Source organism: Rhamphochromis longiceps, linkage group LG14, assembly GCF_057381845.1.
Source record: "Rhamphochromis longiceps isolate RC_006_pf linkage group LG14, R_longiceps_female_GT1.1, whole genome shotgun sequence".
Classification (NCBI taxonomy): domain Eukaryota; kingdom Metazoa; phylum Chordata; class Actinopteri; order Cichliformes; family Cichlidae; genus Rhamphochromis; species Rhamphochromis longiceps.
In genome coordinates this window covers 1,755,359-1,781,478 of record NC_140570.1, presented here as the reverse complement: position 1 = coordinate 1,781,478, position 26,120 = coordinate 1,755,359, and the positions used below count along the sequence as shown (strand labels likewise).

At 44.3% G+C, this 26,120-nt stretch overlaps 2 protein-coding genes across 4 annotated transcripts in view; one reads left to right on the top strand and one right to left on the bottom strand.

Annotated features, from left to right (window-relative positions):
* The window catches only part of tex12 (testis expressed 12), a 73,948-nt gene extending 50,762 nt beyond the window's left edge, over positions 1-23,186 (top strand). For 2 of the 3 annotated variants that reach the window (XM_085380427.1, XM_085380426.1), the window contains exon 6: positions 4,900-5,110. In XM_085380427.1, the coding sequence (XP_085236553.1) occupies positions 4,900-4,967 (68 nt within the window). In that variant the 3' untranslated portion in view covers positions 4,968-5,110. Of the gene's footprint in view, positions 1-4,899; positions 5,111-21,324 lie in introns of those variants that run through there. The other variant, XM_085380429.1, reaches the window with a different exon arrangement.
* On the bottom strand, positions 5,437-14,690 carry LOC146653386 (carotenoid-cleaving dioxygenase, mitochondrial-like). Its single transcript, XM_085380494.1, has 15 exons — positions 14,603-14,690; positions 13,429-13,516; positions 12,748-12,888; positions 12,497-12,702; positions 11,089-11,287; positions 10,790-11,001; positions 10,599-10,711; positions 10,371-10,473; positions 10,167-10,295; positions 9,798-9,958; positions 8,982-9,149; positions 8,720-8,857; positions 6,467-6,649; positions 5,848-5,958; positions 5,437-5,683 (listed from the first exon to the last, which is right to left on the bottom strand). Exons 1-15 carry the CDS (start codon positions 14,688-14,690, stop codon positions 5,567-5,569), a joined length of 2,157 nt encoding a protein of 718 aa, XP_085236620.1. The 3' UTR covers positions 5,437-5,566.
* Positions 23,187-26,120: the final 2,934 nt, after the last annotated feature.

The following is a 26,120-nucleotide window of genomic DNA, read 5'->3' as shown; positions in this document are numbered from 1 at the left end:
CCCTGTAGCTGGTGCAGCCGAAAATAGCGTAGGCCCCGCTAGCTGTTACCCGGCAGACCCCAAGCAGCTGGGGAAAGAGGGCGGCTGGGTGACGGTGAGGAGGAAGCATAGTCCTAAACAGAAGCCCCAGGTACACCACCAACCCGTTCATGTGTCTAACCGTTTTTCCCCACTGGGCGACACACCCGCTGGGGGTCAAACTCTGGTAATTGGTGATTGTGTTCTCAGACATGTGAAGCTAGAGACACCGGCAACCATAGTCAATTGTCTTCCAGAGGCCAGAGCAGGCGACATTGAAGGAAATTTAAAACTGCTGGCTAAGGGCAAACGTAAATTCAGTAAAATCATAATTCACGTCGGCAGTAATGACACCCGGTTACGCCAATCGGAGGTCACTAAAATCAATATTGAATCGGTGTGCAACTTTGCCAAAACAATGTGGGACTCTGTAGTTTTCTCTGGTCCCCTCCCCAATCAGACCAGGAGTGACATGTTTAGCCGCATGTTCTCCTTAAATTGCTGGCTGTCTGAGTGGTGTCCCAGAAACGATGTGGGCTTCATAGATAATTGGCAAACCTTCTGGAGGAAACCTGGTCTTGTTAGGAGAGACGGCATCCATCCCACTTTCGATGGAGCAGCTCTCATTTCTAGAAATATGGACAAATTTATTAAACCCCCCAAAGTATGACTATCCAGAGTTGGGACCAGGAAGCAGAGTTGCAGTCTTACACACCTCTCTGCAGCTTCTCTCCTCCTGCTACCCCCCCAAAAACCCATCTCCATAGAGACTGTGTCAGCTCCCAAACAGACAAAAAACAAACTAAAAACCAGCAACAAACAACTTAAACATAAACAATTACAAAGAAAGACCAATGCAGTATCCACATCTGAACCAAAGAGTAAAACAGTGAAATGTGGATTATTAAATATTAGGTCTCTCTCCTCCAAGTCTCTGTTAGACTTAATAATTGATCAACAAATTGATTTACTCTGCCTTACAGAAACCTGGTTGCAGCAGGATGATTATGTTAGTTTAAATGAATCAACACCCCCGAGTCATTCTAACTACCAGAAATCTTGAAGCACAGGCCGAGGGGGCGGTGTGGCAGCAATTTTTCACACCAGCCTATTAATCAAACAAAGACCCAGACAGACTTTTAATTCATTTGAAAGCCTGGTGCTTAACATTGTCCACCCCAGCTGTGAAACTCAGAAACCAGTCTTACTTGTTATCATCTATCGTCCACCTGGGCCTTACACAGAGTTTCTGTCTGATTTCTCAGACTTTTTATCTGATTTAGTTCTGAGCTCAGATAAAATAATTATTGTGGGTGATTTTAACATCCATGTAGATGCTAAAAATGACAGCCTCAACATGGCATTTAATCTGTTATTAGACTCAATTGGTTTCTCTCAAAATGTAAAAGAACCCACCCACCACTTTAATCACACTCTAGATCTTGTTTTAACATATGGCATAGAAACTGAACATTTAACAGTGTTTCCTGAAAACCCTCTCCTGTCTGATCATTTCCTGATAACATTTACATTTACAATAATTGATTACACAGCAGTGGAGAGTAGACTTTATCAAAGTAGATGTCTTTCTGAAAGCGCTGTAACTAAGTTTAAGAATATAATCCACCCACTGTTATCATCTTCAATGCCCTGTACCAACATAGAGCAGAGCAGCTATCTGAACGCTGCTCCAACAGAGGTCGATTATCTTGTTAATAATTTCACCTCCTCACTACGTACGACTCTGGATACTGTAGCTCCAGTGAAAACTAAGGTCTCTAATCAGAAGTACCTGACTCCGTGGTATAATTCTCCATCACGTAGCCTAAAGCAGATGACTCGTAATCTGGAGAGGAAATGGCGTGTCACAAATTTAGAGGATCATCATTTAGCCTGGAGAAATAGTTTGCTGCTTTATAAGAAAGCCCTCCGCAAAGCCAGAACTTCTTACTATTCATCACTGATTGAAGAAAATAAGAACAACCCCAGGTTTCTCTTCAGCACTGTAGCCAGGCTGACAAACAGTCAGAGCTCTTTTGAGCCAACAATCCCTTTAACGTTAACTAGTAATGACTTCATGAACTTCTTCACAAATAAAATTTTTATCATTAGAGAAAAAATTACCAATAATCATCCCACAGATGTAATATTATCTACAGCTACTCTTAGTACCATTAATGTTAAGTTAGACTCTTTTTCTCCAATTGATCTTTCTGAGTTAACTTCAATAATGACTTCCTCCAAGCCATCAACGTGTCTTTTAGACCCCATTCCTACAAAACTGCTCAAAGAAGTCCTGCCATTAATTAATTCTTCGATCTTAAATATGATCAACCTATCTCTAATAATGGGCTATGTACCACAGGCCTTCAAGCTAGCTGTAGTTAAACCTTTACTCAAAAAGCATCTCTAGACCCAGCAGTCTTAGCTAATTATAGGCCAATCTCCAACCTTCCTTTATATCAAACATCCTTGAAAGAGTAGTTGTCAAACAGCTAACAGATCATCTGCAGAGGAATGGTTTATTTGAAGAATTTCAGTCAGGTTTCAGAGTTCATCACAGCACAGAAACAGCTTTAGTGAAGGTTACAAATGATCTTCTTATGGCCTCTGACAGTGGACTCATCTCTGTGCTTGTCCTGCTAGACCTCAGTGCAGCGTTCGATACTGTCGACCATAATATCCTATTAGAGCGATTAGAACATGCTGTAGGTATTACAGGTACTGCACTGCAGTGGTTTGTATCATATCTATCTAATAGACTCCAGTTTGTGCATGTAAATGGAGAGTCCTCTTCACACACTGAGGTTAATTATGGAGTTCCACAGGGTTCAGTGCTAGGACCAATTCTGTTTACATTATACATGCTTCCCTTAGGCAGCATCATTAGAAGACATAGCATACATTTACACTGCTATGCAGATGACACCCAGCTCTATCTGTCCATGAAGCCAGATAACACACACCAATGAGTTAAACTGCAGGAATGTCTTAAAGACATAAAGACCTGGATGGCCGCTAACTTTCTGCTTCTTAATTCAGATCAAACTGAGGTTATTGTACTCGGCCCTGAAAATCTTAGAAATATGGTATCTAAGCAGATTCTTACTCTGGATGGCATTACCTCGGCCTCCAGTAACGCTGTGAGGAACCTTGGAGTCATTTTTGACCAGGACATGTCCTTCAATGCACATATTAAACAAATATGTAAGACTGCTTTCTTCCATTTGTGCAACATCTCTAAATTTAGAAATATCCTGTCTCAGAGTGACGCTGAAAAACTAGTTCATGCATTTATTACTTCCAGGCTGGACGACTGTAATTCATTATTATCAGGAAGTCCTAAAAACTCACTGAAAAGCCTTCAGCTGATCCAAAATGCTGCAGCAAGAGTCCTGACAGGGACTAGAAAGAGAGAGCATATTTCTCCTGTTTTGGCTTCCTGTTAAATCCAGAATTCAAAATCCTGCTCCTCACATACAAGGTCTTAAATAATCAGGCCCCATCTTATCTTAATAACCTTGTAGTACCATATCACCCTATTAGAGCACTTCGCTCTCGCTCTGCAGGCCTACTTGTTGTTCCTAGAGTACCGTATTTCCCGGACTACAAAGCGCACCTGAATATTAGCCGCACAAGCTAAAATCAGGGGAAAATCCTGTTTTGTACATACATTAGCCGCACCTGACTAAAAGCCGTAGGTGTTTCAATGTTGACTTATCATATGTAAGAGAATATGCACAAAGGGAATTGTCAGGAAAGAGATGGCTGTTTGGAGACACACCCCTTTTATTAATATTTTTGAAAAACAAGTTATGGGTACATATTTGCACATGTAGTACATAACAGTAACCTATAGCACACCAGAAAAATAGATTCGGACTACCTTTTAGGCTCAGGTGCAGTGACACAGCTTTAACAAGAAGAAAAGTCAGTCATTCACCACCATCTTTCTCTTCTTCCTGCACACTAAAACCACCAAAGTCCTCTTCTCCAGTGTCGGAACGAACAGGCTCAGGATGGCTTCGTCATCCACTCTCAGCTTCTCTCCTTCGTTGTCACTTTCAAAACCAAAGAAATCCTCGTTGTCAGTGTCAGAGTCGAACACCCTAAGAAGGGCCGTGGCAGTGTCCTCTCCATCATGCAGCAGTCCAGCCCTTCAAAATCCGTTGGTGATCGTGGATGTTTTCACACTTTTCCACGCTGTCAGAATCCACCGGTGGAGTTGGGCATAACTTGCTTTTTGCAAGTTTATCGCCGCTCATCATCCACGACTCCCGCTGAACGCGTAGTGCTACTTTGAAGTTTGTTTTTCGCGCTACTTCGTACGGCACTACGTTGCCTGGCGGACGGACATGTGACTAACATACCACTCTTGAACCCCGATCCTTCCGCCAGGCAACGTTGTGCCGTACAACAGCGGAACAAACAAAACAAATCGTCTTACGATATGACAAAAATCATGGACAATCCATAGAAAAGCCGCACCTGACTAAAAGCCGCAGGGTTCAAAGCTTGTGCAAAAAGTAGCGGCTTATAGCCCGACAATTACGGTATTTAAAAGTAGAATGGGAGGCAGAGCCTTCAGTTTTCAGGCCCCTCTTCTGTGGAACCAGCTTCCAGTTTGGATTCAGGAGACAGACACTATCTCTACTTTCAAGATTAGGCTTCAAACTTTCCTTTTTGCTAAAGCATATAGTTAGGGCTGGACCAGGTGACCCTGAATCCTCCCTTAGTTATGCTGCTATAGAGGTAGGCTGCCGGGGATACCCATGATGCATTGAGTTTTTCCTTTCCAGTCACCTTTCTCACTCACTATGTGTTAACAGACCTCTCTGCATTGAATCATATCTGTTATTAACCTCTGTCTCTCTTCCACAGCATGTCTTTATCCTGTCTTCCTTCTCTCACCCCAACCAATCACAGCAGATGGCCCCGCCCCTCCCTGAGTCTGGTTCTGCCGGAGGTTTCTTCCTGTTAAAAGGGAGTTTTTCCTTCCCACTGTCGCCAAAGTGCTTGCTCATAGGGGGTCATATGATTGTTGGGTTTTTCTCTGTATCTATGAAGTGCCTTGAGGCGAATTTTGTTGTGATTTGGCGCTATATAAATAAAATTGAATTGAATTGAATTCATTTATTGACAGAAGGCTCAGTGACTCTTGGATTTTTCTGAAATTGTACATTTTAAAGTCACAGAGGTTTCTCCAAAATGTGTTCTGTGTTAATTTGTGCATTACCTTAACAGTATCATAAAATCAGTTTTACTTTTTTTATAGCAGTGCATGAAATAGCAGATATTAAAAAAAAACCCTCACGACCTTCATTTACAGATAGCTGTGGAAAAACAATAGAAACAAAGGATTTTATTTCAACACAGATTATATCGACACTTAAGGTTTTATTAAGTCTGAAAAAAGGCATGCATGCTTTAACATATCACTATGACATGAAAATAAAGGAATTCTTTAAATGAGGGTCTTTGCTTTTAAGTCAACATGTACACAGTGTAGGTGTGTCCCTGTGAAGTCACATGTACATCCATCAGACGTCTAAGCCGTGGCATTGAATGTCCCGTGGAAGCCATAGGGGATGTTGACAGGTACCACCGCCCTGCCCAGCTCCTCGAATGTCTTGGCATCTAACACCAGAAGGAATGTACTCTTGTCCTGGAGAGAACAGAGACATGGGTAAAGAAATACTTGGTGTACAAGACAGTGTAGAAAACACAACGGCACGATGTCCAAGCTCGTGCTCAGCCATGTTTTACATTTGTATGAGGAAACTGTATCTATAAAGAGTACCCTGTCCAAAATGGCTGAGCCTGACTAACCTCGTCTGGAGTGATGACCACAGACATGATGACACCATCATCCTCCTCTGTAGCATTAGGAGAGGGAACAAAGACCGGCTCAGATGGATACTGACCAGGATGTTCCCACACCTGTGAGGGAACATTTACACACAATATCACATTCATGATGATAAAAGAAAAATCACAATAACAATGCTATCTCAATACCTGTGGGACAGTCCTCTCTAACTTTGTTTACTGTTTGTTAACTCCATATTACCCACAATTTTTATGGATTGTCTTCAGTCTTATACTAGTTATATACCAGGGGTCCCCTGAGGCCTGGTATATAACTAAGGCCTTTTTTTTTTTTCAATACAACATTATATAATTTCACAATGACACAAAAAGTTACTACATATACATACAGTAATATACTACACTAGATTTCTATATTACCAAGGCTGACATCAGCATAAAACACTTTAATATAACCCTTTCCCCTTTGGGGTGAGTTGCGCTCTCTGTGAATGAACTAAAATAGAAACAGATATAATTGGTTCTATCTGGAAACTGTTGATTTCAGTTGTGGGGGTTAATTTGTTCCACAGATTGGAAATGCGAGCTCTCTTTTCTTTGCTCCAATAAAACAACGTGCCTTCATGCGTTTTCCGTGGAGATCCATCTTAATCAGCGTGTCCCCTACAAGGTGTCTAAAGCCACAGCCATAGAAGTAGCGGTAGGGATGGGTGTTGAATTTGTGATAGTTGATCTGAGGAAACTCCAGACCTCCGTATTCATGGAGATCCTCCCCATGCAGGTCCTCATGAGTACAGAACACCTGCACAGGTTTAAAAAAAAACAAAAAAAGCAACACAGGTAATCACTGAGATTCAGGTAGTGAAAGTGCTATTAAAATGTCAACATGTAGCAAAGTCAAATTAAGCGTTTATATAGAAGTCAGAATGTAAATAAGTTCCAAAGAAAGAAGAAATAGGTTTGTTAAAGCATGTAAATTTTAACTACCATAAGATTGATAAAATCTTAATGTCTGTGTGAAAAAGTAAAATGAAACGGAGAAATTCAACATACCGTATTTTCACGACCATAAGGCGCACTTAAAAGTCTTAGATTTTCTTCAAAAAGTACGGCGCGCCCTATAGCGCAGTGCGCCCTGTGTGTTGTAAGGAGGACGTAGTAGAGAACACCATGAGAATGCTAAAGGGTGAAGTGTGGGCGTTGATCGTATATACCGGACAATCGCACATACCTGTCTAAAAGACCGGGTATGTGCATTATGTGGAACATCGTTGTTTTAACAACCCTGAAAATGGCAAAGAGACACGCTTATGAAGCACAGTTTAAACTGAAGGCCATCAGCTATGCGGAGGAACATGGAAATCGAGCAGCGGCGAGAGAATTTAAGATTAACGAATCGATGGTTCGCAAATGGAGGAAGCTAGAAAACAAGCTCCGGCAGGTCAAGAAAACGCAGCTGAGTTTCCGCGGACATAAGGCGAGGTGGCCCGAGTTGGAGGAAAGACTCGAGCGGTGGATCATCGAGCAAAGAACGAGCGGGAGAAGCGTTTCGACGGTCACCATTCGGCTAAAAGCAGTTTCACTAGCTGAAGAGATGAACATTGAACATTTCCAAGGAGGTCCGTCTTGGTGCTTTCGTTTTGTGAAACGGTGCCATTTTTCCATCCGGACCAGGACTACAGTAGCGCAGCAACTTCCAGCGGATTATAAGGAAAAGCTGGCCATCTTCCGCTCCTACTGCAGCAAACACATCGGCGACAAAAACATCCAGCCCAGCCACATCACTAACATGGACGAGGTCCCGCTCACTTTTGACATCCCGGTGAGTCACACTGTGGAGAAGAAGGGGACCAGCATGGTAGCGATACGCACAACGGGGTATGAAAAGTCGTCTTTTACTGTTGTGCTTGGCTGCCATGCTAATGGACAGAAACTGCCGCCTATGGTGATTTTTAAGCGAAAGACTTTGCCTAAAGAGAAGTTTCCAGCAGAAATCATCATTAAGGCAAATGAAAAGGGCTGGATGGATGAGGAAATGATGAAAGAGTGGCTGAGGGAGGTGTATGTAAGGAGACCAGGTGGTTTTTTCCACGCATCACCATCGCTCTTAATCTGTGACTCTATGCGTGTCCATCTCACAGCCGATGTGAAAAAACTAGTGAAACAAATGAACTGTGAGCTTGCTGTCATTCAGGAGGCCTGACAAAGGAACTCCAACCGCTGGACATCGGTGTGAACCGCCCGTTCAAAGTAAGGCTGCGAGCGGCCTGGGAGCGATGGATGACCGATGGAGACCAGTTTCACCAAGAGTGGAAGGCAGCGCCGGGCGAGTTACGCCACAATTTGCCAATGGATTGTAGATGCTTGGGCTAACATGTCTGCTGGCACTGTTGTTCGAGCTTTCGCAAAAGCCGGCATCATTTCCGAGGAGCCGCATGGCACGGAAAGTGACTCTGACAGTGAAGAAAGTGAACTTGGCATGTTTGATGGAGATTTAGCGCAGCTGTTCAATTCAGACACAGAGGATGAGGACTTCGATGGGTTTGATTGATGATAAAAATGTGAGTACCAAACTTTGTTTTGCTCCTGCTTTATTTTTAAATACGCACACTTGTATGCTTGTGTGTTGTTGATGATGACGATTACCGGTAATAGAAATGTGAGTAAGGTACCGAACTCAGGTTTGCTCCCGCTTTATTTTTAAATACGCATACGGTACTTGTATGCGCCCTATAATCCAGTGCGCCTTATGTGTGTGTTAAATACAGTAATGGCACACATAACTGAGACTGCGCCTTTTAGTACAGTGCGTCTTATGGTCGTGAAAATACGGTATGCATTCTGTAAAGTGCTGATGGCTGTACATTAATACCTTGTTCTTGGCAATTCTTACAGAAGTAGCTATGCTGTTTGGCCAGGTAATCAAGTTCTGGTTGTAGGGTGTGTCGCGGTCAACATTGAGAGGCAGCACAAATCGCCGGGGGAAGGCTCTACTCAAGGTGTTGTACACCTGACGAGGAAGATCTTGTTAACTTCAACAAACCATCTTTTCTTCAGATAAACCAAAAGCAGCCGAAGGATTTTCCATAAACTGCACAGGAAAGTCAGTAATGAGCTTTACTTAACTGACTTACCTCATCAAGAGCTTCTCCAGACTTGCGCATGTTCTGGATGTTGTAGTTTGTGATTGCCTGGCCATCATCTGATGCACACAAATCTATGATCAAGAATCCATCCTCCTCAAATGCATTGATCTGATGGAAGGTTGATAGTGGCTTTGCAAGATACTTGATGGAGCTTACCTGAAACACAAAAACAACAATGGAAATGCACTGTGGCACTAGTTCAGTTCTGCGTTCTAGCTCAAGTCAAATAATTGTACTTAATATTTTATTAATGTGACTTAAATATTATTTCACATTTCTGCAAATGCAAATGCAAAAAAAAAAAAAAATTATTAACTAAACTGAACATTTATTTGTTTCTTCTGAAATCTTTGTAACATAAATCATCACTCTACCTATTGATACAGAGCATCAGGTGTCAGACGGAAACTTGCTTTTAGCCCCTTCCTCTTTATTTTTCAGTTATGCTAACATAATCCGTATTCAGATTACTATTATTTGTCATGATTATTTGCTGATTTGACAAAAATGTTTTTATTGCACTTTTATTGTTGCTTTTATCTTGCATTTGCAACAAAACACTGCTTTCATATCTTCACATTTGTACCCTAACCCTATCTTTGCATTCAAATATTCACCTAAATTCAGTATCTCTCTTAGAAGAAAAATAAAATGCATTCATTAAAAATAGATGACCAAAACTTAACTCAAAATTCAATCAAGTCACAGGAACAATACTTATGAGACTTGGAAGAATACTTTTTATTGTGAATTAAGTTTACCTTACTTAATCACTTAGTTCATTTTTGCATGTTAGAGTCCTACCTTCCCAGAGTGTTTGTGGATCAGATGGAAGATTGTGTTGAGTTTGGGGTCCCAGAATATGCTATCACTGATACTTTTTCCTCTTAGCTTGCCTGTCACAATCTTCAGCAGGTCCAGCTTGATGGGCTGTTCAATGAACACCACGTAGTTCTCAGACATTGCTATAACGAAATGAGAAGAAGTTTCTATTTATGATTCTTTGCAGCGGGACTCAGCTCCAGTAAGACTATAGGACTATAAGAAAACCAATGATTTAAATCATTTTCATTCCATGCATCAATTCAGAGTACCACTCCATTGTGATACCTGTGCTTTTTTATTCCCAAATTCAAGATGTGCATGCTTCACTGCATGAGACTTTTTGCTCACCAAAGCTGTGATAGTATGAAGGTTTGGTCTTGTCCACTGAAGGAATCGAGCACAGCACTGTGGCTCCCTCCAGGGTTTCATCTTCTGTTTTCTTGGTTGGTGGCACTTGGATAATGTTGTAGTATGATCCTGTCATGCCAGATACTGTTAGATCTTTGATCCGTAACCTGTAGTGTGGAAATGGATCTGATGTTTCTTAAATACCTTTCGAGGTGTAGGAATTTCCCATGTTGTATGTCGTACCATCAGGCTCAGTATGAGGGTGTGCTGTGGCTCCATTCACAGCAATGAATTTGCTCCAGTCCACCTAATAGAAACAAATGCAATGGCACAAAAGGTTTGCAGTTTTTATTGCTTCTATACCTACTTTTACCGTTTGATACATGTGCCACTAAAACTTCAGCTGCACGTATATCATTACACTCATGGTACCTTTTCAGTCTCCAGTGTGTCAGGGTCCACCTTGTGCATGATGTTGGTTTCTGTACTGACATAATAGTCACCTTTGTAGGTCACAAAACTCACATTGGCATTGTCTGTGGGCTCTAGAGGGAAAGAAAGCTTTGAATTACTTATTCTATAGCAAGTGCATCAACAGGCTGCTTTGTCTTCAAGATACTCACTGTGTGATTCAAATCTTGACAGGAAGCGCTGGAAGACATTTTTACAGGGGTCCGGCATGGTTACAGTCCCAAACTCAGATATAGCAATGCGATTGTGCTCCTTGTTAGTCTGGTAGCTGTCGCTGGATAGGAAGCGGCTTTTGTAAGTCACTTGCCCATTTGATATTTTGAACTGGTGCATGAGAGCCATGCCATCAAACCAGTGGTTAAATCTGGAGAGAAATAGATGCAATGCAGAGGGGAGTGAGCTTCATGATGTCTGAAGCGAATGGATAAACACACAAAGACGCAGCACTCACTTGTGGTTTCCGATCTCAAACTTTCCGGGCCCATTTCTCAGGAAGTTTCCTTTGATCCATTCTGGGATTGTACCAACGATCTGGGTGCTGATGGGCCTGGGGGTGTCCTCCACTGAGCTCACAATCTTCTCGATAGAAGGCAGACCGCGTACATTTGTGTAATGATTGATGTTCTTCACAGACTTAGATTTTTTGAGTGCTGTTGGAAAAAAACATAATCAGAAAGGACATTGTTATAATTTAAGTAAAATAATGTTAGTGTGTGCAGCTAGTAGCATTTAATGTTTACCTGAAGTATTCTTTTTCTGATGTTTGACAGTATCCATGGCTGTGGTTAAGCCTTCTGTAGCTTAGTCTCTCTTCTGAGATGCTGCTGGTTCGTACGCTGACTCCTGATTTTATACTGTCCTTCTGACACGTACCATAGAAACAGCAAAAAAGGATGCAGTCAGACATTTCATGCTTGTTTAACTCTGTGCAAAACAGAAGCAAATGGCAATCAAAAATGTAAGCAGTAACAGATGATCACTTTATCTGACTGGAAAAAACAGCAAATAACCGTGTCCAGTCTTTCAAATCATTCCTTTGACTCTTTTAGTTAAGCTTAATATGCATGGTTATATATAGCATGGTGAAACCAGATGAACTTGGCTTAGAGGGATGATTTTCTTTTGTTTTTGTATTTTTGCAGATGTACAGCAATCTTTTAAAGAAATATTTCAAATGGGAATATTCTATTTCTGAAATAATTAAAGCATTATAAAATGTTTTCTTGCTCTTTTACATTTGAGTTATCTGAATTAAAAAATAAAATGAGTTCCTGTTGTGTACTTGTCACATATCATATTTCACCAATATGCTCAAAAGAATGACCCATGAACAGGATGACTCTGCATTTTCTGGTGTCAGTAAGGACACTGTGAGTGCCACTGATGGAAGTTCATTTGGGTCCTCACAAAGCTAGCATCTCAAATTAAATTGAAAAAGAAAATCTCTTGTTTCTCTTAACCTTACATTTGTTTAAATTAGCTTTAGGTATGAAATTTGAAAGTTATGAATTAAAGATATTGCATATCATTTTTAATAAGATACATTTCTTGTATCTTGTGATTTCATGTGACTTTCTCAACATCATTTTCTCTTCATCATATACATTCATTTTCTTTAAGAAGTACAACATTGTACATCCAGGCTTTATCCTTTTTAGGTGGGCCACAGACGTAAGCCCACCGGGGGAGTGTTTTGTGACTTATCTTGGGTGCAGGTGGTACAGGCTTTCACATATTCTCGGGCATTCTGGGCTAAAGACGGCCACCAGAAAGAGCTTTCCAGAAAGGAGACAGTGCGTTGGATTCCAGGGGTGACATGAAAATCTTGCTGTGTCTTGTTGGAGCACCTGGGCTCGTACCGACGAATGGACGTAGAGCCGCCCTGGGGGGTCCTGTCCCCGGATCAGGTTCGGTACGCTGGGCCTGCCGCACCATCGACTCAATCTCCCAAGGGAGGCCTCCTATGACACAGCCAGGAGGCAAGATCGACGCCTCCTCCCGATCCCCCTCAGAGGATGGAAACTGACGTGATAAAGCATCTGCTTTGACATTTTGGGACCCGGGCCTGTAAGTAATGGAGAATTTGAAACGGGTGAAGAAAAGCACCCACCTGGCCTGACATGCGTTGAGGTGTTTTGCTGCCTGAAGGTAGGCGAGGTTCTTGTGGTCGGTCCACACAATGAAAGGCTGTGCCGTCCCCTCCAGCCAGTGCCGCCACTCCTCCAGTGCCAGTTTGATGGCGAGTAGCTCCCTGTCGCCAACATCGTAGTTTCACTCTGCTGGTGAAAGACAACAAGAGAAGTAAGCACATGGATGGAGTTTACCTTCAGTCTTCTGAGAGAGGACGGATCCCACGCCTGTATCTGAGGCATCCACCTCCATGATGAAGGGTTGGTTGATATCCAGCAGGGAGAGGATGGGGGCGGAGGCAAAACGTTGTTTCAGATGATCGAATGCCTCAGTGGCTACCTGCCCCCACTGGAACAGAACCTTAGGGGAAGTGAGGTAAGTAAGAGTTGAGACAATTTTGCTGAAGTCACAAATGAAGCGACGATAGAAATTTGCAAACCCCAAAAAACATTGAAGCTGCTTGTGGTTTGGGGGTGTGGTCCACTCCAAATCCGCTTTGACCTTTCCAGGAACCGGTCTCAAGTTCCCCTGCTCAGTTATGAAACCAAGGAAGGAAACGGTGTTTACATGAAACTCACACTTCTCTGCTTTGACAAAAAGGCGGTTTTCCAACAATCTTTGTAATACCAGTTTGACATGTCTTTTATGTTCTGCCACTGACCTGGAGAAGATGAGTATATTGTCTAGGTAGACGAAAACAAAGTGGTTGATGAAGTCTCTGAGGATGTCATTCACGAGAGCTTGGAAGACTGCTGGGGCATTTGTTAATCCATAGGCATGACGAGATATTCAAAATGTCCCAGGTGGGTGTTGAATGCCGTCTTCCACTCGTCCCCCTCCCTAATGCGAACCAAATGATTAGCACTCCGGTGGTCAAGTTTACTGAATATCTTCATCCTGTGGAGTAGCTCAAACACTGAGGTCAGCAGGGGCAGCGGGTATTTATTCTTGACAGTGATTGCATTCAAGCCCTGATAGTCAATGCATGGCCAGAGGGACTTATCTTGTCAATAAAGAAAAATCCTGCTGCCAAGGGAGTAGATGGCCGAATGATTCCCACAGCCAGTGAGTCGGTAATGTACTCCTCCATGGCTTCTCTTTCTGGCTGCGATAGGCTATAGAGTTGGCTGGTAGGCAGTGGGGCTCCTGGTAACAAATCAATGGCACAATCATAAGGCCGGTGTGGGGGAAGAGAACGAGTGCGATTCTTACTAAACACCTCCGCTAGTTCATGGTACACTGAAGGAACTGCTGTTAGATCCGGAGGAATCTGTGGGGGTGACGCAGGGGAGCCGACGGATGGAATGGCGGATTTTAAGCACGTCATGTGGCATCCTTCCCCCCATCTAGACACACAGCCAGCCTGCCAATCAATTAGTGGATTATGTTGCAACAGCCAAGGATAGCCAAGAACTATAGACAAGATAAGCGGCGTCAGCGGGGCTTTGAAAACAAACAAACTGATTAATTCAGAGTGATTTCCAGACAAACACAGAGTGACAGGTTCAGTAACGTGGGTGACATCAGGCAAACGCTGTCCATTCAGAGATGAGGCTCGAAGAGCATGAGGCAGAGGTTCAATAGTTAAGCCCAGTTTTTTTAGCAAGTGATGCATCAATAAAACTCTGTTCTGCACCTGAGTCTCTCAAAGCCTTGAGTGAGTGAGTGGTGGTGTGAACAGTGAGCCTAGCTTGCAACAAAAGATGAGGAGGGGAATGTGCAATGTTTATTTCGCCCACCAGTACCCCCCCCTTTTTACTGGCGTGCATGCCCTTTTGCCTATGTGGCGCAAACGGCGATGAAATGTCCGTGACGGCCACAGTATAAACACTCACCAGCCATGAAATCGCACTGCCTCTCCGCTGGCGTAAGCCGGGCGTGTCCGATTTGCATCGGCTCCGCCTCGCTGGGACTCACATCCATCGAGGCCGGCTGTTGTGGTGAAGCAGCACTTCCAGCAACAATCCCAACACTGAGCGGAGCATGCTGGGAAACTGAGTGTCACGTCCCGCAGTGCACTCGCAGACGCTCGTCAACGTGAATGCACAGGGTCATTATTTCAATCTGGCTTTCGTAAAGTTCATTCCACTGAAACAGCCCTTCTTAGAGTTTCTAATGACATTTTGTTACAAAGCGATGCAGGTAAATGTTCTGTTCTCTTAATGTTGGATCTTACGTCGGCCTTTGATACTGTTGACCATTATATTTTACTTAACAGGCTGAAACACTGGGTCGGTGTCTCTGGGACTGCATTGAAATGGTTCTCCTCGTATCTCTCTGAACGATATTCTTCTGTGGCAGTTTCTAAGTATAGATCATCTTCTGCGTCCCTGTCTTTTGGTGTGCCACAAGGCTCTGTGCTAGGGCCATTACTGTTTTTAGTTTATTTACTCCCTCTTCAGCACATTTTGAGCCCTTTTGAGGATATTTGTTACCATTGTTATGCAGACGATATCCAACTCTATATATCTTTTAAACCGGAAGAGGCTTCTAAGCTGCGGCTTTTAAATGTGTGCTTGGAAACCATTAAAGGCTGGATGGCTGAAAACTTCCTCCAACTAAATGAAAGTAAAACCGAAGTCCTCTTATGTGCCCCAGATAGACATATACCCAGTATAATAAATGCTCTTGGTCCTCTTTCAACGTTTGTAAAACCATCTGTCAGGAACTTAGGGATTATCCTTGATCCTGCTCTTACGTTAGATAGTCATGTTAAATCTCTTGTTCGGTCTTGCTTTTATCATTTAAGAAATATTTCTAAATTGAGCTCTATTATATCCTATACCGAACTGGAGATTGTTATTCATGCTTTTATCTCTTCACGACTGGACTATTGCAATTCCCTGTTTACTTGTTTAAATAAAGGTTCTTTGGAGCGTCTGCAGATCGTTCAGAATGCTGCAGCAAGACTTTTGACGAAAGCTTCTAAATTTTCACATATAACACCGTTGCTTATGCAGTTACATTGGCTTCCTGTTGAATTTAGAGTCCAGTTTAAGATTTTGGTTTTAACTTTTAAGGCTCTTCAACAACAAGCACCACCATATATTATTGAACTTTTACAGCCCTATGCCCCTAGTAGGTCTCTGAGGTCGAGTAGTCAGGGCCTACTTGTCATTCAGTATACGAGACTGAAAACTAGGGGTGATAGAGCTTTTGCTACTGTGGCCGCCAGACTGTGGAATTCCCTTCCTCAGGACTTACGATCCGCTGATTCATTGATTACTTTTAAAAAACAGCTAAAAACACATCTTTTTAAAACTGCCTTTTGCTAACTTTGTTTGTATTTTGTCTTTTTAATCTGTTATATCTTGTAAAGCACTTTGTGATCTCTATCTAGAAATGTGCTATATAAATAAAATTTTACTTACTTACTTACTTAAAAAGCTGAGAGATGATGGCAATTCTCTCGTTATGAGCTCATCCTTCAAATCCTCCTAAATATTGTTGAGCAGAACCTTCTTTACTGCCTCTTCACTCCACCCGGTCTCTACAGCGAGAATGCGGAAGTCAATTGAGAAGTCAGCTATAGTGCGTTTACCTTGTTTTAGATTTAGTAGACGCTGTGCAGCAGCAGAAGGCCCGCCGTCCTTTTCAAACATGCCTTTGAATTCAGACAGGAACTCGGGATAGCAGATATTCGGCAGAGTTTTCAATAATTCCTGAGCCCACTGAAGCACGCGGTCTCATAGCAGCGGAACAAAGAAAGCAATCCGGGCATCGTCCCTGGCATATGTTTTGTTCTGCTGCCGAAAAAACAAGGAGACTTGGGCAAGAAAACCGGAACATTACTCTAGCTCACCTGTAAACAGCTCAGGGCTTGGCATCGTCCTCCCCGGGGCTTCTAGCCAGGCAGCGGGAGGGTTGGGGGGTGTAGCAGCGGCCTGGGGACTCGGAGATGGAGAGGGACTTACACACGGAGATTGATTTACGCTCGGAGAGAGTCGGCTTACCAGGGGTGTGCGCTGAGCGAGACCCTATATGAGGGCGGAGAGCTCTTTATTAATGTGGTGGAGCATCTTCTTGTGCTGCTCCAGCAGGGCTTCCTGAGTGAGGAGAGCCCGTTGAACAGGGTCAGAATCCGCTGAGTCCATAGTGGCTGGATCGTTCTGTCACAGATTATTAGGCAGAGGGCTCACTCGCAGGACTCTGAAGTTTAGAGAGAAGGTGAGGGTTTATTTACAATGTGGCACCAAGTGAGGATTTATACATATATACAGTGAGACAGATAACACGGGGCTCCAGGGAGTGGAGGGGGGTCAAAAGGGGAGGGAAGGTCCAAGGCAGGTGCACACACGCTCCTCTTCAACTCAATCCACTCCAAAATGCTCATGCTCACTCGCACACAATCACAGGAATCCAGACGGCAGGGAAGACGGGCAGAGAATCTAGAAGGCCTGTACACAGAGGAAAATAATGTTAGGAGGATGCTCTATTTCAAAAGGCTCTAGCCTCAAAAGGCTAGGCTACACTGACGGTAGGTAGTGTGACGATCCAGCGAGGAAGCAGCCTCTCTTGCCATCTTAAGTAGTCTGCCAGCATTAGTGTAAATGAGCCACAGGTGTGTGTTCAGGGCGGGTTCATAGGCGGGGAATCAAGGTCCAGTTCTGCCCTGTTGGGAGAGGCGAAGACAAAAAACACACACCACGACCTCTCCAGATCTTGAGAACCATGACATCAGGGGCTTGTTGTTGGGGGACTTTTGCCCCCTGGTAGGGTCTCCGATGGGAACTTGGTCCTAGGTGAGGGACCAGACAAAGAGTGATTCAAAAGACCCCTATATGAGTATACAATCAAGGGAACAGTTCACTCTGTCACCCAGGATAGGGTTACTGAGGCCCCGTTCTGGACCCAGGCATGGGAAGGGTGTCTGAGGGCGAGAGTCTGGGAGGAAGAAGTTTATATTCATATACTGAATATAAACTTCAGTATATGAATATAAACTCATATACTGAATATAAACTTCTTCCTGGGGCCAGGCCCCATGGACTATATTTACTCTGCGGTGGTTGGATGCATCAGCAGGGATGATGAGACAGAGTACCGGGCTGTGGTCGACTCCTTTGTCACGTGGTGTGAGCAGAATCATCTGCAGCTCAACGTGGCAAAGACCAAGGAACTGATCGTGGACTTCAGGAAGACCAGGAAACACTTGACCCCTGTTTCAATCCAGGGGGTCAGTGTTGACATTGTGGAGGACTATAAATACCTTGGAGTACACATTGACAATAAACTGGACTGGGCTAAAAACACCACAGCACTTTACAGGAAGGGCCAGAGTCGTCTCTATTTTTTGAGGCGACTGAGGTCCTTCAACATCTGCCAGAAAATGCTGAGGATTTTCTATGAGTCTGTTGTGGCCAGTGCGATCCTCTATGCTGTTGCATGCTGGGGGAGCAGGCTGAGGGTCGCAGATGCCAACAGACTTAATAAACTGATCCGTAAGGCCAGCAATGTTGTGGGGATGGAGCTGGACTCCCTCAAGGTGGTGTCGGAGAGGCGGATGCTGTCCAAGATAAAGACAATGTTGGATAACACCTCCCACCCACTCCATGACATGTTGGTCAGCCACAGGAGCTCGTTCAGTGAGAGACTGAGATTACCGAAAAGCAACACTGAACGACACAGGAAATCATTCCTGCCTGTGGCCATCTCCCTGTACAACGCATCCACTTAACACACTGTTTGCTGCTACAGCTACACATGTTTCTTTTCCAAACATTTATTTATAAGTGACTTATGTATGTATGTATATATATGTATATATTGTACTATTCTTAGTTAGCGTATTGTCTGTCTTGTCTTAATGTTGGTTTAAAATGGAGCACTGTAACAAAAAATAATTTCCCCCAGGGATCAATAAAGTATTCTGATTCTGATTTATGTTGGTTTAAAATGGAGCACTGTAACAAAAAATAATTTCCCCCAGGGATCAATAAAGTATTCTGATTCTGATTCTGATTAGTCCATGAGGCCTGGCTGGGCCCACCCTAGATTGCAGGTTGATGATCGATTTTGTAATCGTATCACCAGACCTGCGGCCATATGTTCTGGACACTAGCGTAAAGAGAGGGGCCGAGCTGTCAACGTATCACCACTTGGCGGTGAGTTGGATCAGGTGGCGGGGGGAGGATTCAGGACAGCACCTAAATGTATAGTGTGGGTGCGCTGGGAACGCCTGGCAGAGGCCCCGGTCTCTAAGATCTTGAATGCACACCACCGGCAAAGCTTCAATAGCATTCCAAGGGAGACTGGGGACATTGAGTCTGAATGGACCATGTTCGGCACCTCCATTGCCGAAGCTGCAGCATTGAGCTGCCGCCGCAAGGTGGTTTGTGCGTGTGGTGACTTCTGAACTAAATAGTGGACGCCAGAAGTAAAGGGAGTCACCAGGCTGAAGAAGGAGTCCTATCAAGCTTGGTTAGCCTGTGGGACTTCGGAGGCAGCTGATAGCTACCGACAGCCCAAGCGGAATGGGGGTTGGGGAGTGGCTGAAGCAAAAACATGAAAAAAGACTATCGGACTGCCTCAAAGAAATTCATGCAAACCATCAGGCGATTTGAAGACTGGTTTCTGCGGAGGGTGTCTTCCAACTACAGGAGGATCACACTCCTCAGCCCTCCTGGGAAAGTTTATACCAGGGTGCTGGAAAGGACAGCCCATCCATTAGTCAAACCTCGGATAAAGGAGGAACAATGCAGTTTTTGATCTGGTCATTGAACACTGGACAAGCTCTTTACCCTCTCGAAGATACTTGAGGGTGCATGGGAGTTTGCCTAACCAGTCTACACATGTTTTGTGGACCTGGAGAAGCCATTCAACTGTGTCGGAGGTGCTTCGGCAGCGAAGCTCTCAAATGACCGATCGATGTATGTCTCTGCCCTCACCTATGGTCAAAAGCTGTGGGTAGTGACAGAAGGAACAAGATATCGGATACAAGCGGCAGAAATGAGCTTCCTCCAAATGGTGGCTGGTCTCTCCCTTACAGATACAGGGAGTGCAGAATTATTAGGCAAGTTGTATTTTTGAGGAATAATTTTATTATTGAACAACAACCATGTTCTCAATGAACCCAAAAAACTCATTAATATCAAAGCTGAATGTTTTTGGAAGTAGTTTTTAGTTTGTTTTTAGTTTTAGCTATTTTAGGGGGATATCTGTGTGTGCAGGTGACTATTACTGTGCATAATTATTAGGCAACTTAACAAAAAACAAATATATACCCATTTCAATTATTTATTTTTACCAGTGAAACCAATATAACATCTCCACATTCACAAATATACATTTCTGACATTCAAAAACAAAACAAAAACAAATCAGCGACCAATATAGCCACCTTTCTTTGCAAGGACACTCAAAAGCCTGCCATCCATGGATTCTGTCAGTGTTTTGATCTGTTCACCATCAACATTGCGTGCAGCAGCAACCACAGCCTCCCAGACACTGTTCAGAGAGGTGTACTGTTTTCCCTCCTTGTAAATCTCACATTTGATGATGGACCACAGGTTCTCAATGGGGTTCAGATCAGGTGAACAAGGTGGCCATGTCATTAGTTTTTCTTCTTTTATACCCTTTCTTGCCAGCCACGCTGTGGAGTACTTGGACGCGTGTGATGGAGCATTGTCCTGCATGAAAATCATGTTTGTCTTGAAGGATGCAGACTTCTTCCTGTACCACTGCTTGAAGAAGGTGTCTTCCAGAAACTGGCAGTAGGACTGGGAGTTGAGCTTGACTCCATCCTCAACCCACAAAGGCCCCACAAACTCATCTTTGATGATACCAGCCCAAACCAGTACTCCACCTCCACCTTGCTGGCGTCTGAGTCGGACTGGAGCTCTCTGCCCTTTACCAATCCAGCCACGGGCCCATCCATCTGGCCCATCAAGACTCACTCTCATTTCATCAGTCCATAAAACCTTAGAAAAACCAGTCTTGAGATATTTCTTGGCCCAGTCTTGACGTTTCAGCTTGTGTGTCTTGTTCAGTGGTGGTCGTCTTTCAGCCTTTCTTACCTTGGCCAAGTCTCTGAGTATTGCACACCTTGTGCTTTTGGGCACTCCAGTGATGTTGCAGCTCTGAAATATGGCCAAACTGGTGGCAAGTGGCATCTTGGCAGCTGCACGCTTGACTTTTCTCAGTTCATGGGCAGTTATTTTGCTCCTTGGTTTTTCCACACGCTTCTTGCAACCCTGTTGACTATTTTGAATGAAATGCTTGATTGTTCGATGATCACGCTTCAGAAGCTTTGCAATTTTGAGACTGCTGCATCCCTCTGCAAGATATCTCACTATTTTTGACTTTTCTGAGCCCGTCAAGTCCTTCTTTTGACCCATTTTGCCAAAGGAAAGGAAGTTGCCTAATAATTATGCACACCTGATATAGGGTGTTGATGTCATTAGACATCACCCCTTCTCATTACAGGGATGCACATCACCTAATATGCTTAATTGGTAGTAGGCTTTCGAGCCTATACAGCTTGGAGTAAGACAACATGCATGAAGAGGATGATGTGGACAAAATACTCATTTGCCTAATAATTCTGCACTCCCTGTAGGGTGAGAGATACGGCCATCCGGGAGATACCTCAGCTGGCCTAGGAACCCCTTGTTGTTTCCTGGAGGGGAGCTGGAGGAGGTGCCCAGGAGAGAGAAGTCTGGGCTTCTCTGTTTAGGTTGCTGCCCCCATGAACTGGCCCTAGATAAGCAGAAGAAGATGGATGGAGGATCTTAAATTGTATCTTGTAACTGTATCTAGCCTGTTGCAAAAAATAATTTCAAGAGGAAAGTACAACAGCAGGTTTCTACAATGATCTGCAAAATTTCCTGTAGGCTTTTTCATGTTTTGGGGCTGCATTTAAGCCAGTGATATTGCCAAGAGTCCCACCTCAACATTTCCTTTAAAAAAAATAAAATAAAAAATTGTCTGCTGCCACTCACGCAAAACTGAGTCTGCTGGGTCCATGTTGTTGGGACGGTTAAGAATTCAGGGCTGTGCAGGTTCCACTGGATTCTCATACTGAACATTGCTCACAACCTGCTCAAGTTGCTCCGGCTGTGGTTGTGCAGGGCTTGCTGACTGCTCTGGTGACTGGGGCTGAGGACTTTCTCTCATTCTGGGGACAGGAACGGGAGCAGAAATTGCCTAGACCTCAGCCACCTTCACCCTGGGAAGTTGAATAAGTGCAGGAACTGGTTGGGTCCTGGTGACACTGCACTCTTAGAACTGGGTTGGATGCAAAAATAGGCTGGACCTCAGCCACACTCACTCTGCGGATTGGCACAGGTGAAGAACCAGCCTCAGACTCTTAGGGGGAACACCAATCTCTAGGGGAGCAGCCTGTGGAACATTACCAACAGTCTTATTTATCTTATATATTTCTCAATTTACAGGCTGAGAAAAAAAGACTGTAAATTAGCTAGCTGAGAAATATAAATAGTCACCTAGTTCAGTTCTTCAGTTTAGTGGCTCAAAACCTCAACAAGAAACTTTATTATTCTCTGTCCCAGAAACAAAACAAAAGAAAAAAATAATGCCTCTAACAGGCCCAGACACAGAACCTCAGATGAGCTAGACAGTAAGCCCTCCAGTGAGCAGCAGGGAAGTGCTGGGCACCATCGAGGTGGAAGTGCTGGACACTGCAGCGTTGGAAAGTCACAAAACTGGAAAAAAGATTGTTTGAGGCTGCAGCACACGGCTTCGTAATTATTCCTCTGCTTCTGAGAATCCTTTTTCCTCAAGCAGGATGTGAGGGATGGAGGTGAGCTGGAAATTTTTTGTGGAATCGCCCCTCAACTCGGATACTGCCATTGTTGTTTTTGACTCACTACATTAGCCATATACAGAGCACTGATCAGGCTCTGTCCATCAATGTGTTTGCTAAGCACATAAAAATAATTATTATGCTGCATTGCTTGAAATCAAAATAAAACGATCTCTCACTTATCATCTCAGTCAACAATGTCATAAAGTTTCTCACCAGGTGGATTACTCTCCTCGCTCCACACACACACACACACACACACACACACACACACACACACACACACACACACACACACACATATAAAAACAAAACCCAGCATTCCCCTGTGGGCAGTTTATCCTTCAAGCTCGGGTCCTCTACCAGAGGCCTGGGAGCTTGAGGGTCCTGCGCAGTATCTTAGCTGTTCCCAGGACTGCGCTCTTCTGGACAGAGATCTCCGATGTTGTTCCCGGGATCTGCTGGAGCCACTCACCAAATTGACCATGGTGGAGAATGACCGAGCTAAGATCCTGTGGGACTTCCAGATACAGACGGACAAAATGGTGGTGGCTAACCAACCGGACATAGTGGTGGTAGACAAACAGAAGAAGACGGCCGTAGTGATCGATGTAGCGGTTCCGAATGACAGCAATATCAGGAAGAAGGAACACGAGAAGCTGGAGAAATACCAAGGGCTCAGAGAAGAGCTCGAGAGGATGTGGAGGGTGAAGGTAACGGTGGTCCCCGTGGTAATCGGAGCACTAGGTGCGGTGACTCCCAAGCTAGGCGAGTGGCTCCAGCAGATCCCGGGAACAACATCGGAGATCTCTATCCAGAAGAGCGCAGTCCTGGGAACAGCTAAGATACTGCGCAGGACCCTCAAGCTCCCAGGCCTCTGGTAGAGAACCCGAGCTTGAAGGATAAACCGCCCGCAGGGGCGTGCTGGGTGTTTATTAGGGGTGCAACGATACACAAAATTCACGGTTCGGTTCGGTTCGATACTTTGGTGTCACGGTTCGATATTTTTTCGATACAAAAAAAATGTTCATGCCTTTTTAATTTGTCATTTATTAAAATTATAAATATATATTTTAACTCAAAAGTACAGTTTTTAAATTTAACCCTAACCCTTGTGCGTGTTTTTTATTTTGACAGCGAATGCGCACCTGCGGACCACTTATGTGCAGCCCTGGTTATTTAGCTCATCATATTGCAGCCACAGAAATTATTTTGTCCATGAAACCATAAAGCTGCACTTTCTTTTTGCCTTATAGTCTGATTTGTCATAACTTCTCCGTTTTGTGGTAAGCTTTTCTTTGGCTGTCACTTCTTCACCCTGACCTGTCTTATTTGGCTCAGCAGAACTAAAATATATATCCTGCTGCTTTTACACACGCACTCACATAAGCTCAGCGATTCTCTGCGCGATCAACCTCTCACATGTTTAAGTTTGCTGCGGGAGATTTCACTTGTCATGTTTGCATAGTAAGCTAACGATTAATAAGACGATGTCAGAGGAATTGGTGCACAAATTATCATCACTCACAGATCAGTGCTGTCGCTCTCTATACACAGTTCGCACGATTGCAAAGTGAAAGCAAAAAACAAGCGCAAATTCAAACGCGATTTCAATATGTCACATATTGACAGTGGCTCACCGATGCCAATGACATAATTACCCAGCTACATTTCTGAAAGAATGTAAAAGCATTGACATATATTTTTCCTTCCTACAATAGCCCGACGGGCAGGGCAGAGATAGATTTTGGTAGCCCGACTGAAAAAAATCGCTAGCTCCAGGACGTCGGGCTAGCGATATTGCGAGCCCTGTATCTGATTGAGGAATCACTCATCTTTGGAAAAGAGAGTTTATTACAGAGAAATGTCTCTTTCCAAAATAAAAGCAATACTATACGCTTCTTCTGGGCTATATTCTCAGCAGCATAAGGAGAATTATGTGCTAACAGCTGTCTAAATGACTCGGCTAAAGTTAGTAGCATGCTTGTTGTTTTGGTCTTTGCACTAGGATGATGTCGGCGTAAATGTGCAGTCATATTCGTTGTGTTCCCACTAGTGCTTTCAGGTTAATCTCGTTGAAATGACCTTAACGCCACAACACGGCAAATCTCCGTTAACGAGCTACCGCCGATCGCCCCGTGCGTGGGGCTAGACGGCCAACACGTTAATGAGCTAACTGCGCTAACACACTAGTTCCCACCCATGTAATTGAGCATTGCGTGGCACATCCAACATACTGTTTTACTTTAGTCCATGACTCGCTTACCTTCAGGGTCATACGTCACATGAAAACCAAAATAATTCCAAACGCCAGATCTGAATGAGGGTGGGGGAGGTCCATGTTGCAAGGAGAGCCTAACTTCTGTCTTGCTAGCTTGCCCTGCGCTCTTCCTTCTGACTATGCTGTCTGTGTTGAGCGCTCAGTGGATCTGCGCTCGACAGTGCAGCCTAGGCGGAGTAGTCGAACGCAGATTCACTGAGCGCTCAACACAGACAGCATCGTCAGAAGGAAAGTTGATAAAATAAATTACAAATGTTGTATTGTTCGATACATATGCGTACCGAACCGAAAGCACTGTATCGAACGGTTCAATATCCATACGAATATCGTTGCACCCCTAATATATATAAAATAAAATAAAAAACACCCAGCACGCCCCTGCGGGCGGTTTATCCTTCAAGCTCGGGTCCTCTACCAGAGGCCTGGGAGCTTGAGGGTCCTGCGCAGTATCTTAGCTGTTCCCAGGACTGCGCTCTTCTGGACAGAGATCTCCGATGTTATTCCCGGGATCTGCTGGAGCCACTCGCCTAGCTTGGGAGTCACCGCACCTAGTGCTCCGATTACCACGGGGACCACCATTACCTTCACCCTCCACATCCTCTCGAGCTCTTCTCTGAGCCCTTGGTATTTCTCCAGCTTCTCGTGTTCCTTCTTCCTGATATTGCTGTCATTCGGAACCGCTACATCGATCACTACGGCCGTCTTCTTCTGTTTGTCTACCACCACTATGTCCGGTTGGTTAGCCACCACCATTTTGGGTAACACCACCTGGGTCTGGGTGCAGTTTCCCCCTCCAGGGGCAAGGGTACCTAGACCCGGGGCTTAGAATAGGCTTGGGGAGTGTGATTGTGTGTACAGTGTCTCTTTATGTCTGTCTCCACGTTGGGTGAGTGTTGAGTAAGTGCATATGAGAGCATGAGGGTGGGAATGGATGTTTGTATCTGTGTGTGCCTGTATGTCTGTGTCCATATGTCAGGTCGGGTATCAGACGCCACCTCTCTGGGGACATCTCAGGCCCTCCATGGTATAGAGGCCTATCTTCCCCCACCATTTCCCCCTGCAAGTGGCAGATGCCCTGAGACATCGGTGCATTGGTGGGTCTTTGTGTCCGGGGATGGGCATCCAGGTACATCCAGGTCACTCCTTGGTGGCTGCTTATCGGGGCCTGGAGCCTGGGGCTCGCTCGGGCCACTTCAGGAGTGGGGTACCCTTGGCACTCTGGCACAGCTGGCTGCCGGCGGAGCTCCCGGGCACGTTACTGCAACCCCCCCTGGCTTATGCCCCGCCGCTGCTGAGTGAGCCCTCATCT